We start from the raw sequence: 15,223 nt of genomic DNA, 5'->3' as shown, positions 1-15,223 counted from the left end.
GTTTCAGGAGAGAAGTGCTCTGGGGCACCTCTACTTCCAGAGACCCCTGATTTTTCTTTTCCATCAGAGCAAAGACCTCTGATTTCCTCTTATTGTGTGTGTGTGTGTGTGTGTGTGTGTGTGTGTGTGTGTGTGTGTGTGTGTGTGTGTGTGTGTGTGTGTGTGTGTGTGTCTTTCACACAATCAAGATTCAGTAAGATTGTTGTAGACTAGCAATAATCACATTTGTGTTTATTTATCTATAAACGTCGGGAAAGTGGTAGCACGCTTTTCTCAGGGTCATTTGTCTGAATTAATGGGGGTCATGAGATGGTCTCACTAAATATAAACAAGGAAAATGTGACTGTGAGAAAGAAAGCTCGTATTAAGCAGTTCTGCTTTATGGTAATAAAATATGACAACATGTCAAAGGCGATGTTTGCTCTGAAACAGTTAGTGTTCATTTACAACTGCATCATAAATGTAGACATATATATTTCTTATCAGACAGGAGTTCTCAGTCATTTCCACTCAGTTTTTTTCTTGTACATCAAGTCATATTTACAGATATAATATATTACCACAGCAAATAAATTCAAAGCTCATACAGTATATGCATGTACACAAATTTCACTCTGCAATACAATATGAACCACAACTGAGCATAAAGTGCATAATTTAATGACTCAAAATAAATTAAAAGTTTTCAACTAGTATGTCAATCCCTAACTTTTGCCCTCACTGTACAATGTTTACAATGTTCATGTTCAAACTCAGACAAAAAGAAAATCTGAGTGAAAAACTTCAAACCAGCAGTAGTTCAAAAGTTCAGTCTGTATAGTGTTAGAATACCAGAAGGTTTAACTTTTAATATTAAAATGGAGAATTTGCCTTATAAATGCAACAGAGAGGAGGATTACGCTGTATACTCACATGAAACTTGAGAATAATATTTAAATCTAGACTTGTGATCTTGGATAATTCATATTAGATCTGATATTGGGTGGTATCTGGTGATTTTCAAGGAGGAAAAAGGTGCTGGTACCATCTTTTTAAATGTGAGCATCATCAGACTTTTCCTGATTTTGTTTCACTGTAAACAGCATGTCTTTGACAACAAAAACTTTGGTTTCCTGCAAAACTGAACATCTCACTTTAAACATTACACTCAAAGAGAAGTGTTACTCCTAAACTTAACCTTTAGCTTCAGTCCTAACTAATACAAAACATTTTTCAATAGGTTCTTTGATATTTTGAGTCCTGACTTTATAGATAGTGATGTTGAAAGACAACAATTTGTGAGTGTAAATACTGATCAAACTGCATGACTGATACAATTTATAACTGCGCATAAATATGTCTTTTGGACGAGTAATCCTTTTGGACCTGGAATTTATTCATTTTGACCTTCTCTTAGAGAAGAATAGTTATATATCACAAAAAAAATATTTTACACAAGATCGCTCATTTAGAACTTGATTCTTCTCAAGCTGACCGCTTAATGCATCTCATTAATCAGCATCTATCCACTGATTTATAGAACATTTTCTGTAGCTGTGGAAATTATGCAGAAATTTCCCAGTCTACTGTGGAACAAGAGCCTCTGTGCCCTCGCTGTGTTTTGTTTTGTTTTTTTAATAATTTGAGACAGTATCTTTGTGTGTTTTCCGGGCTATAGAAGAAAAACGTCTGTTTTCACAACCTTATAAACTCTACTCTACATTAGTCATGGAGCTAACATGACTGTGCCCTTCAAAACTCACTGTACAGTAGAGTTTCCAAATGAATCAGTCCTAACAATAACTATGTGAATACTCATAGTGACTACTCACAAGAAGCACAATCAGGACTATTTCATTTACGACACTGACCACAAGCTTGTAGTCAGCACAGTTTGGAGACAGTAAATAGAGCTTTACAGTAAAGGTTTCCACAATGGTTGAACAAAGTAAATGAAATTGAGAATGATAAGTTTTTTCATCAATGTTATGTGTCTAACATAGGGGCGATCGCGCGAACATATATAGGGGCGACCGTGGCTCAAGAGTTGGGCGTTTGTCTTGTAATCGGAAGGTTGCCGGTTCGAGCCCCGGCTCTGACAGTCTCGGTCATTGTGTTGTTGTGTCCTTGGGCAAGACACCTCACCTGTTGCCTACTGGTGGTGGTCAGAGGGCCTGGTTGCGCCAGTGTCCGGCAGCCTCGCCTCTGTCAGTGCCCACAGCTAACACACCCATGTGTGTGAATGGGTATATGATTGTGTTAGGACCAAATAAAGCGCTATACAAATACAGACCATTTACCATAACATCTTTCTTAGGCAAAATGGCAAAATCTGCTCACACAGTCAGTCATCACAGAGATTGCTGGGTGCTGAAACAAACAACGGGACGATATCACTCACAGCACTTATCTCTTTCCCACTGCATGGGCTCTACTAGATAGAAGAGTTACTTATTATTTATGTGCTACTTCCATTTTTGAGTTCTTCAAAAGGTCTGTTGTAGAGAAATAAAACGGTATTTCTCTGGTTGGGTCAGATGCATTTCTCCTTTACTGTCTCGGTGTTCAGCGTGACCTGAAGTGCTGGATCTTTAGGGCATGGAGATGATGGATGATCTGTGATTGCATTTGTCTCGTCTCTGGTCTGATCCTCAGCGCTGCCCTCTTGGGATGAGTAAGAAGCTTGTGAATTTCTTGCTGAAGGTGGTTGTGAAGCAGAGAGTTTGTTTGACTTAGGACATTTTTCAGTGCACATCTCAGTTTTATCTTTATAGTAGAGGAAGGTTTGACAGGTGCTGTTGCTATCTCGTTGGTCACTAGACACCAAGGAGTTAGAGTCCCTGTTAGAGATCACAGAGGAGAGCTGATAGGCATCAATACAGGGGAAGTTTCCCTGTCTCTGTTGCCTCCTTGCTCCCATTTTACAGAACAGGCACTTGATTTTCTCAATGAGCTTGATGAGAACAGCCTTGCGGAGCAGGATGTAGATCCAGGGGTCAAAGATAGGGTTAAAAGAGGCAAAACGTATTGCCCGTAGATCAGGGTTTTTGTCCAGCCGCACCTCCACTGGAGTCTTATAAAGCTGGTTTAAAAACACCTGAGCCTGCAGGGGAGAGGAGAATAGTGACTGAATGAAAAGATATGGATGCGTATGTTTGAGAGGCCACTAATATAAACATGAAAGGGAAGAGAGTCAGTTCACCTCTAATGTAAACTGTTTTACACTTTTACATAATCCTGCATACAGCAGCTGTGCTGAGTAAGTGTGATTAATCTGGACTGTAAGTGTTGTGGCTGAAAAGGTAAAAGGAAAAGTTATTCTTTTTCACATTTTTTTTTAACCTAACTAAACAGTTTTCTGCACTTAAAAAACATTTTTGTGTGAAAAAGAACCATGCGTAAAGCGTGCGTAATGGTAACATGCAACCGAAAAAAAAATTAAACTTACAACAAGTGGTATAGAGCAGATGAGGACTACTACCGATGTGCCTATGAGTAGAATAACCATCTGAATCTCTGCACCGGCCAGACGACCAAAGCTGCGTGCTCTTCTTCGCGGGTCCACGCTGCGTCCCACATCGGTGCCAAGCGACATCCTACGCACAAAGCGTCGATGCATCCGGATCAAAGCCACACACACCAACACATTACAGATGACAGTGGAGAGAATAAGAAGAGAGCTGAAACCAGCATACATGTAGGAGTAGGCGGCATCGCTGGTCTTGTTGCTCCTCCACTCTAAAAAACACCACGTTTGTGGGTACTGTTTCTTCACCTGCCCAAAGCCCATAATTGGCAGGGCGCAGAAAAAAGCATTTGAGATGTAGATCGCTACTAGAGTCAGTCCCGCCAGTTTTTGGTCCACGTAGTCGTTGTAGAAATAGGCATGGTTTATAGCAATGTATCTCTCTACCGACATGGCACATATGATGCTGAGCCCTGCCAGCGAGAAGAAAAGCATGGTGAATCCAAAGTACTGGCACAGCGGGTCCTCTCCGGGCCACGCGCCTTTCACATAAATGGCGATGGTGACCGGACTGGCCAGCAGCGTGCCAAGCAGGTCCGTGATCGCCAGGCCACACACCAGCGTGTAAAACGTAGTTTCTTTCTGTTCTTTCCGAGATTTACAAAGGACCACGATGGCGATGAGGTTTCCAACCACCCCGAAAATGAACATAATGGACGGAATGGTGGGGACCATGGTCCTCCCTGTGGTTTGATTATTCATTGTGAAGTCCAAACGCACTTCAAGACAAGTGAAGCAACTCGTTTTATCGCCTGTATTTCCAGTCCAGAGCAAGAAACTTACCTACAAGTGAAAGAAGCCTGGGCAGCATTTTCAAAATAAGAAAGTAGTTTTTTCTTATCTGAAAACTAACCTTTAAAAAACTTACAAAATCCCCCAAAGCATCCTCCGCATGCTGCCTCTGTGGTAACCAACAACTCCGTGGTGCTTTCTTATCAGATCCTCAGCTAGCTGTGCAAGACAGAAGCAGATTTCACTCACCACGCCAGAGAGATAAAGCAAGCAACACCAGTGACTTCATTGAAATGAGGCTCTGCCTTCTGGCGTCTTGCTGGGCTCAGCCCCTCCCCTTCATTTTACTTCACAGCCCTAATCAGCAGTTCAGGAAAAAGGTCACATTTTGTAACACAGAGATTAACCACAACTCACAGCAATTTCTTTACACCATGGTATAACATTATTAGGTAGGGGGAAAAGGACAAAACAAAAGTGAGTCTGAAAAATAAAAGTGTAGTTTTTTGCTCTCAAAGTTTCCACTTCAGGACAGAGAGAGGGAGGGAGGAAGAAAAGGAAAAAATCTATATTTTTCTTACATTTTGATCTGTTAGGGTGGATTCTACTTTGAGAAATGATTGATCGCAAAGATTAACCAAACGATTCACATGAAAACACGCAAGATTAGGTGATGGGAAATAAAACAATAATTCAACTAAAGGTTATACTTTGATAATCTGACTTCCTTACAACCATTTCATATTTTGCTTACTGGTTCAAGGGTCTTTTTGTTCCTTAGGTACTGATAAAAATCAACAAAATGTGAAAAGGCTCCAGTGACATCAGTTAGTCTCCAGTCTAATTCTGATCACATATGTTTATAAGAGTGTCATAAAATGTCAAACAAACAGCCTCTTTGAATAAGGCTGTAACAAAACTTTCTGTTCCTATGATCATATTTTAATGAGAACAGTTTATTAGTAACTTAAAATTCAGCCGCCAAACACATTTTGTTTCAATTAAAGGCAAAACAAGCACCCATCATTTTCACTGTGGAGTACATAAACACGATGGTAAGGTGAGAGCAGTAGTCTTCTTTTTATTTAATTCCTTTCAATAATTGTCAAAAAACACAAAACACATCAAAACAAAAGTGACATTTAAACAAACCAGCAGATGTACATGGTAGTTCATCTGTAGAGATGAATTAGTGAGGTAGTTAGTTGTCTAAGAACGTCAGGTATATATAATACATATAAATAGTGGAAAGTGTTAGTCATAGCTAAGTTTTACCAGTCTACAAAGGGTTTCCGGGGTTTCTGAAATTTATCAGATGAGCCACACAAACCGATTCTTCATTTCTCAAGATGAAAATGTCTGTGAGTCCATCACGATCTGTGAAAGTTCTTCCAGTTTAGGAGAACCAATATTTATGCAATTTTTATGTTTGTTTTCTGTGACTTAATACTACTACTTGATACACTGGAACACAATCCACAATCACATGCAATTCAGCCTTCAACCTGCTGCTATGTCAAACCTCAGCTGGCGAGTAAATGCCAGCTGAAGTGTACAATGTCTATGTACAGCGGCAATAAAGGAATCTTTATCTTACCTTATCTTGGAAAAGAATTCTACATGTTTTGATTTAGCTGACTATATACTGTAGGCATAAATGGCAACAGTAGGCCAGTTTGGTAGCCTTTTCTTTACTTGAAATAACAGAAAAGTCAAAATGTTGTCATCTGTACTGGAAAAATCAAACAGGTTTGATCACTGTCAGTAGATGAATGTAGGATTCTACCAGCATTCTACTTAATGGCCAGCAGGGGGTGAGTCTTGGTTTCAAACAATCAGCTGTACAGAAATCTATGGGATAATAATCCCGGCCTCCTTCACGTGTCACCTCAGTAAATACTCTGTGATGGCTTTATAAGCTGAGTTGCTAATTTTAGGTCATACTGAACAGTACGTGAAGTTAAATTATGGTTGGTATTAGAGTAATTTTCTAGAGTATGCTAACTGGCTAATGATTTGTCAAACAGAAGTCGTCAGCCAATGAGCATGCAGAGTCCCCTTGGTTCACAGTTCACTTGTCACATCAGTTTTTTTTAATATGAGGATTTTTACTGCAAAATGCTCGGCTTGAGGCTTCCTAGCGTGAATTCCCCAAGCAGTGCATTCATCTTTTATACCTACTATGAGTGTGAGCACAACAATGTATATATATTTTTGGAGTATTTATAGCAACAACTTAAAAACTAGTCAGATGCACATCTAATCGCATGCTACTCATAGTTAGTTATTGTCGTACCATTCAGTCAGCAAAAATACTGTTAGATTAAATTACTAAGGGTGTGTGTTTCAGTCACACATTTTTCTATGTATATTTGCTATTGTGCGATAAGTTACAACTGATCCTAATGTGCTGCACTCAAAACTTCAGTGGCTCGAAGTAGAAGAGTGTCGGTATGGCAGCGATTGCTTTGAAATCTCTTTCATCTTTGCATTGTGTTTTTGGCTTTATGTTCTATGTGTGTCCTGTAGATGGGGATTTGTGGTGGTGTGTGGGACTGTAGCTAAGGTTTATGTTTTTAACTGGTAATTATGTGACAAAGCCTTTCAGTTCATTTTGCAGAGTAATGAGAAAGTCACATAAAGAGTGTTATGAATCACTTTATCCACCCAACTTTAAGAATGCTACTGGATTACTTTCAAGAAAAGGAACAAGTAATGTGTAATACATTACTTTTTTTAGGTACCGACCTCAACACTGTATTTCCATGATACACTTACATAACCTGAGTCAGGACAATGTGTTGGAAATCACTGGTGTTCACTTGAACTTGAAGTAAATGACAACTAACCTACACTGCTGATACAGCAAGTCTGCCTGTAATCTGGGCCTGGGCGTGGCCAGAAAAACTGAGCTCAGCTTTTCAAAAGATTTCTTTAACAGCAGTTAATCCATGATTTAACAAGGGGCTAGGTCACTTTAGCTACGGTAGTTTTAATTATTTAAACTTCAAAGTTTAATAAATCGAATCTTTCTAAATTTTTTAGTTTCACATTTTGGGTGTACTCAGGTTGTCTTTGTCTAATACAGAAATTAGTTCTATGATCTGAAACACGTAACTAGGACATATATGCAAAAAACCAGAAGGCGGGAAAATACCTTTTCCCAGCACTGCATGTGAGGGCAAGGAATGATTATAAAGGACTGTTGACAAACAAACAGTTTCTGCCACTTAGCTTCGGTGGGTGGGGTCAGTCAGTGTGCGGGCGCACTTGTAGATGCAGCCGGACTGTCGCCTGTGCTGTGCTTAACCCTGAGCTACCTGTCACCTGTGCAAAACCAGCACGGACAAATTGTCTGCATGGAAGGTGTTTGTTTTTGTTTTAAGTTAATAAGTAAAGATTACTGTGAATGTGCAAGCCTTTAAAAAAAGCACACACACATACACACACGGGGAGAGTCCACAACTTCTGGCTACTGCTTCTTTTTAACTAGACTGTGACAGAACACGTTGAACTCTTGAGACCTTGAGTCCCCTTATCTGACGTCATCCTGTTATAGTGACCCCATCAAAACACAATCTGTTGCTGTCAAAGTTACAGACATTTTACAGCCTTGAAAATGTTTTTTTTTTGTTTGTTTTAGCATTGCATTCATATGTAGTCCGTATTACATAATTGGCCTTAACACGTCAGCCCGACCAGAAAACACAGCTGTGTGCGTGAACATACTCATACCCTACAACTTCCAGTTGTTTGTTTCTCTGAAGTTATGTTTAGTTTCAGGGCTATCCGAATGTGCTGTAAGTAGATTGGAAAGATTAGGCTTCACATGAATGTGCTTTTCCTGGATTTGTGTATTGAAGTCAGATAACCTGCAGCATAGCTGCACTGTAACTTAGAGTAATAACCACCAACACTACTGAAATAATCAATTTTCCTCTAAAAACAATTCTGTAGATAGTTATTGTAGATAGACCATTGCACAATGTGGTTTTTGCATGGGCTTTTCTATTTGTACGTTTGTTTTTGTGTGAGCTGTACTGTCTAAAGAAAGCAAATCACACACAAAAAAAACCCTACTTCCCAAAAGCATTTCTTCTTGCTTTAATTCCTGTGCCAAACAATTACTACATTGTGTTGTGGAAAGGATTTATAGATTCCTATGTCCTCAAAGTATTATAATTTACGGGTGAGGGAATGCACATTTTTCTCCCATGGTTTTGTTTCCCAGAACAGTCATTTATAGAGAAGAAAAACTGCTATTACAGGTGTGTGGCACTCTGTATTTGCTACAGCATTTACAGTAGGCGTTGCTCTGGATTATTTCCCTTGCAACAATGCTCCTGTGTTTTGGTTTACTGTTAGGCTGGCTCTAAGATTATGACTGCTACCCGTAGAGCGGCATGATCGCTGAGGACAGGTAGAGACAGATTTGATAGCTCGGGGGATGGGTCAAAGAAAACTGTCTTCATTCCTTATTTAATTCCCTGTACGCAGGGATGAACTGCCTACACGCCCACCAGTTTCATAACTGACAAATGTTGCTCTAGAGCTTTGGAGAGGCAGATGTTTGCTTAAAAATATGTAACCTCTCACTTTTGTCTCTCTCTCTCACACTGCCTCACATGAAAAGCTCAGCAATTTGTAATAATGTGCTTGTTCACCATTTTGAAAAGGTTTTGACAGGTTCTCAGATGTGCCATAACTAACAGCTGTAAGTTTATGTTTGAGTTGGAGTGAGAGAGTACTCTGTGCTACTCTTTCTAAAGGTAACTAAATCCATTCAGCAGCCTTTTAATGCTCGCTCATGTTAAACATGTTATCTCTTGTTGTTAAATCTGTATGAAAAAACTTTAGCTGGGAGCTATTGTAAGATAATCATCAAAAAACGCGGCAAGGCCTGGACTTTGTGCATCGTTAAGCTCTGGGCTTCAGAGAGTATTGTTAATTTCATTCCAACTCGATGAATAAGGGACATAACCTATTTCTCAAATTGCCAAACTATTTAAACACTGAGTGGATTTATTGCTGAAGTGAAAATGAACTTCAAGTATAATATTTTTGATTATTTTGGAATACTTTCACGCATCACAGAAGTCTTCACAAAAAGAGTTAAATTAATTTGAATAACGAGCAGTTAATGTGTCAAAATGTCCAAACACTGGTCCTACAATTGCAGATCTGTTTGTGAATTTAACCCAAATGCTTGCAGGGAATATTTGAAATTAAACTTCAATCAATATTTTTTGCAGGTTGCAGGCCACTGCATACCTTTTTTTTTTTGTATCAACTTGTTTCTTGACCTCTGGGTGGAAATCTCACTAATTAAATAGAACAGCAGGTAAGAATGGGTTTCTCTGACAAAATAATTCCCCAGATTTCTAATTAGTCATTTAAAAGTTGAGTCAACTTGTTCCTAAACTGAGAACTGTTTTAATCTGTTTACCATACAGCAATGTCATAGGGAGGAGTACAAAAACCATATATGGAAAATAAAAAAAGCCAAACAAACCCACAAACAGTCAGCACTAATGCTTATGACTCAGCAGTGCTTGTGTTAAACATTCAAAAACATTTTATCATTTCACGATCTGTTCGTTGCGATTCTTTTCTGCTGAATCAGACGTGTTTGGGTTGCAACCGAGGGCAGAATAACAGTTATAAGACTGCAGTTTACTCTCCGCTTTACAGTCTTGGTTAGGCAGACAATTTGGCCTTGAAGTTCTGGAACTCTTATTGAATTACTTTATGATTTTTCCCCCCAATAATGTATCAACAAATAGCGCAGAGCTTAAGGGGCTGACCTGGTAGCTCTAAACAGAGCAGTTTACAGTTACTTTAAACCAGACGAAAGATTCCCAGCATCTCCAGGAATAAGCCCAGGTGGACGGGATTGTTGTCCTTGAGGACATTCTGCCTGCAGCTTGTTTTTAAATGTAAAGTTTAGAAATAGCAAGGATGTGTTTATCTTGAGGTCTGGTTGATTTATAGATGACATCCGTATGCGATCTCCTTCAGCATAACAAAGCCACGGCGCAGAGAATCACATGTAAACTGTTTGAACTGGCACTGAATTGCCAACTTGCAAACAGAAACAAGTCCCTTTTTTTGAAGATTTGTTTTTTTAGATCAGATTCTGCCAGTTTGTTTAGACTGTCGATGAAGTTGTCATAATTAATCACGTGTACCTTATAAAAATATTCATTCTCAGTTCCTGCAAGCATGACCTTCAGTCAGATTCGAGACTAAAACATCCATCTAAAGTGAACATATCTCTTCATAGGGTGATTTATTCCTCAGCTGGTACGCACCACACCAGAGAAGGAGGCTCACTCTAGTTTATAAAAATGACAAATAAGAGTCTGTGTTTTACACGTTACACAGCACTTCTCCTTCCAGAAAGTTTTTCTCCAAAGTAGATGTGACTCATCGTAGCAACAGTCAGACAACAACATTCTGGTAAGTTGAAGCGTTAATCCAGCTAATTGATATTCCTGGGAAAAACTGTAGCTCTTACTTCTCTTAAGCTGCGCATAAGACATTATGATGGTAATCATTAGCAAGGAAAGCAAACCAAAGAGACATTAAGGACTTTTTCTGCTAATCTTTAAATGACCGGATGACTATATTTGGCCACTAGAGCACAGTGGAAAAAGTCTGCAGGAAGCTGTATTGCTGATGGAGCAAACTTATAGCCAAAGGGCAAAAGCAGGACAAATGAGGAACACCGTTTAATTAGCTTATTTATATTCCAATCCCTGAGTCTACGAAATAGTTTTGGACATGCTGGATGTTGTTTGTGAGCTCCTGCTGTGTCATTTCTTTGAAATGCAGGTAACTGAATGGAAACCTTCCATTCAAATTACTGATGCTTACGCCATTAAGAAGCAGCTTTATCAAATCATTCAGATATCTATCTATCTATCTATATATATAATACTTATATTATATTACATAACATACACACACACACACACGTTTTATATATATATATATATATATATATATATATATATATATATATATATATATATATATATATACACACACACACACACACACACACACACACACACACACACACAATTTTATTTTTTCTAATTTTATTCTATTTTTTCATTTGGCTTTGAATAACGTTTGCTGAAAACTTTTGCCAGCTATCCTCACATGGTCCTGTCACAGGAAGTGGGAGCACGTGAGATTTCTTTCCAGTATTTGAGGATTGATTCATATCAAAACATCCCGCTGCTTCTATTTTTGCTTCAACATCATGGCTGTAGCCACTGCGCTTCTTCATGCTTATCAGTTCAGTGGGACAGCTGTGAGACATCTTGCCAAATAGTCATGTCATCACTGAACGCTCAGATGCGGTTCATCCACCTCTGCTTGGTCAATGTGACTCTAAAAAGCTTTGTTGATTAAATGTTTTGGCCGCCTGTGATCAGACACAGGAATACCTAGCAACAACAGTCCTTATAAATAACAAGTATTCATCATTTGTCTCTATTGTGGAGAAATGAATATGACTTTATTTGGTTTATAATTTGTAATTGTAATGATTTTACGACACAACTCGTGTTTACCCTGTCATGTCACGTGATTGCTGAATAACTTAGATCATTTCCGTTGCACTGATGTCATTGGTGTCTTTGAACAGGACGCATGACGATTTTCACAAACATCAACAATTTAGACGCAGATAAAAGGAAAACATAAGTTCAAGTGCAGCTACATCTGATATTTAAAATAAAAAATTTCCCATTCAAGCAGCTTAATAAAAATCCAGATATTCAAATCTGGATTTTGAGACTACTTACAAAGGTGCAAGAGCATATTCATTACAAACAAATATACTAGATTACCACCTAATGAAAGATGGGTACCACAGTTAACAGCTACAACCAGCTTATCTTTCTGTAATGGTTACTCCTTTATGTGCAAGCATGAAATTATGCATTTTTATGCAAAAATATAATTACCGTTATCCATGACTTTTCAAATTTCAATGTTAAGCATTAATTTAATAAAGTACTGTATTAACTCTGGTCTTAAAGCCTTTTGTTTACTGCTTTAGCCATTGGTCTTTCTTCTTTTGAAACTGGAAGTTACCATGTTTACACAAAAGATCAGAAGTTAAGAACTAAAGTAAGCACTATCCTGCAGCTAGTTTGATTAGCAAGTTGTATCATCCTAACCCTGTCTGACTGTTAAACAGGATGCAAAATTTGAGCAGTGAAAAGCTGTCTTAAAACCTAAAAACAGCCTACTTGTTGGACAAATTAAACACAATCAAGCATTGGACGAGATCACAGGGCACCCACGCATCACTTGGAGCAGGGTGCCTTTAATTATGCATAAATTTAAGCCTTAAAGCAGCAATTAAAAAAATCCCCTACTCCCATCCTCTCAAAGCAATTTTAGGAAAAAATTATCATCTTAATGATTCAAATTAAAGCCAAGTGAATAGATTTGCAGAGGCGGGTTATACAAAACTGTATTACCTGTACAGGTGTGTCGTAACACGCTGTAAACGTGCTTATTTCTACTGTGAAGCTGGGAATTTAACCATGAGCCTCTATGGGAACTGACTTGCTTTAGAGGCCGGTCTCATTTTGAGTAACTGCAGCGCTGAAGGTTGCTGCTTCGTTGGTCACTTGCTTAATCCTGCTTGTTACTTACTGAGATGGAAATTTCGCGTTGTTTAACTAAGACCCAACTTACACACTGTCAAAGTCTGGTGTTCAAAGTCAGAAAGTATTATTTTAAAGTTACCATGTAACTGTAGCTAATGGCTGAGAGCAAAACATTATTTTGATTGCATTTTAATTGGCTTATAAGGTCATATATTTCAGCTCACGGTGTCAAAATAACAGGCAAATAAATCAGACAGCAGATAAATCCAATGTCTAATTGCCGTTGCACATCACCTTAATTTATTCGTTTAATATAGGAACAATGCGCCAGCGTCAGGACACATAAAAGCCATGCATGCCCTCTAAACAAATGGACAGATGAATTAAACATTATTTGTTTTCACTTATCTTTTTAAAGTGTTAAATATGAAGCGAGTGACCCTGATGAATAACGAAAGATTAATAAACATCTTTCTCTGGAGATTCAGTGAGAAGTCTTTAATAATAACCCATCTTATCTTGCATCTTTTCTGCTTTACAAGAGAAGGACCAACCTGTGACCTCTTTGAGATTAATATTTACATCTCAAATAAACCATGACATCATAGCTAGCCAACGTCCTCCTCTCCTCCAAGAAAACAGACATGGGTGTTTTAACACACTTAAAAGGCTCTGGGCATCGGATAACCAGTGACGTGAATGTCAAACTTCCTGACATCTCACCTGTTTGACTTGATCAGCGGTGCTCAAACACCTGAAAAAGGCTTCTGGGACAACAGCAGAGAAAGTAAATACTCCTGTCACTGCTGTTAACCAGCAATGTTTAACCTGCCAAAGAATGACTGATGGCCACCTTTTTTAAATTTTTTTAAATGAGGATTAGAGCTAATATATTTTCAACAGCTTTATCGCTGTGAGATAAGCATCACACACAGAAAAAAAGGCCTGAATCTGTGGAAATAATCTGTGACTGTACAAAGAAGAAAGACTTCACTGATAAGCTGGAAGAAGGACACTAGCACTTTTCTTTATGGTAATTACACTTTAGTGGCACATATTTCACCACTGTGCGACTTTGTGCAGGCATCCAAGAATCAGCTGAATTTCTCCTGTAGTGTACACTCAACTGCCAGGTTATTAGGTGCACCTATTCAGGTAGTTCTTTATCCAAATATTAAGACGTTCTGCTGAGGTTTAAATCGATCATCAGAGAGAGGAAGAAAGGCGATTTAAGCTACTTTGAATGTGACCGAAAATTCATCTGTCAAGGTGGTCTAAGCGTAGCAGGAATGAAAGCCAACTGTCAGACTGATGAAGATGGTTCATATACACTGTGTTGCATTCGCTAACACTCTGCAAGAGCTATATGTGTATATATCATGAACCCTTTCTGTGGTCTGCATCTCCGCATTCAACATCCTTTCTTCAGTATATCTACCACCCCTCTTTATACAATATACTCTACTTAATGATAACAAGTGCAATGTAAATAAAAGGAGATATTCAAGTAAAAAGTCAGTGAATCCACCTCTTTAAGTTTATAAATCTCCACTGAGTCCCCTCACCTCATCAGGTGGTGCAAACATTTACACCACAAAACTGTAAAATCTTGATTTAGTAACCCTTTTCTTTTAAGAACGCAAAGTCTTAATTCATAATCAGTTATAAACCAGTAAGTGGAGCCAGAGCTGAAAGTGTGACTCAACACCTGCGTGCTTTAATATTTCTCTAGGCGGTCCAATTTATGCAATAACACTATTAAGCAAACACCAACTATGAATGCAGGGCCACTCTGAGAACTGTTAGTGAGGTGCCTCGGGATCACAATGGTTCTTGTTTCAGCGTTTTGTGCTGCTCATTCATCCTGGACTGCATACCAGGCTGTTTCCCAAGCTCGTGCTCTGAATACTGAATAGCTGCAGCATAATGTAGAATGAATGCATTATCTGCACTACCACAACAGCATTTCCCCCCCCCCCAAAGATCTATTATCTTATCTTTTGTGCAGAGTCCAAACTTCATTTGTTAGTTAACGTGTCATTGCTATTAGAGTGATATTTCTGTATTAGCTGACATTGAACTTTTATGAAGATAGTTTCCTAATAATTTAGCCTGATGTGCACTTTGTCTGGTCTTACATTTATCAGGAGCTATACAACATTATTGGCTTTTTCATGTGAACGGAAAGGTTTCTGGTCAAAACTGCATTCCTTTCTAGGCAAATAATTTGTTTTTCTCTAGATTTGCTATCAGCAAATATCTTGTGTAATGTGGCCCGTGAGAAAAAACTCCCCAAGATGCTTTTGACAGACGTGCGCACACAGAAAACACACAAACATGTGACAAAGACGAC

The 15,223-nt window shown here is 38.6% G+C and overlaps 1 protein-coding gene across 1 annotated transcript; it reads right to left on the bottom strand.

Moving 5' to 3' along the window:
- Window positions 1–257: 257 nt before the first annotated feature.
- Window positions 258–4,503, bottom strand: ptger4a (prostaglandin E receptor 4 (subtype EP4) a). Its single transcript, XM_085425885.1, has 2 exons — window positions 3,428–4,503; window positions 258–3,082 (listed from the first exon to the last, which is right to left on the bottom strand). Exons 1-2 carry the CDS (start codon window positions 4,205–4,207, stop codon window positions 2,513–2,515), a joined length of 1,350 nt encoding a protein of 449 aa, XP_085282011.1. The 5' UTR covers window positions 4,208–4,503; the 3' UTR covers window positions 258–2,512.
- Window positions 4,504–15,223: the final 10,720 nt, after the last annotated feature.

Source organism: Rhamphochromis longiceps, linkage group LG12 (genome assembly GCF_057381845.1).
Source record: "Rhamphochromis longiceps isolate RC_006_pf linkage group LG12, R_longiceps_female_GT1.1, whole genome shotgun sequence".
In the NCBI taxonomy this organism is placed as follows: domain Eukaryota; kingdom Metazoa; phylum Chordata; class Actinopteri; order Cichliformes; family Cichlidae; genus Rhamphochromis; species Rhamphochromis longiceps.
This window is presented reverse-complemented; position numbering and strand designations above follow the sequence as displayed.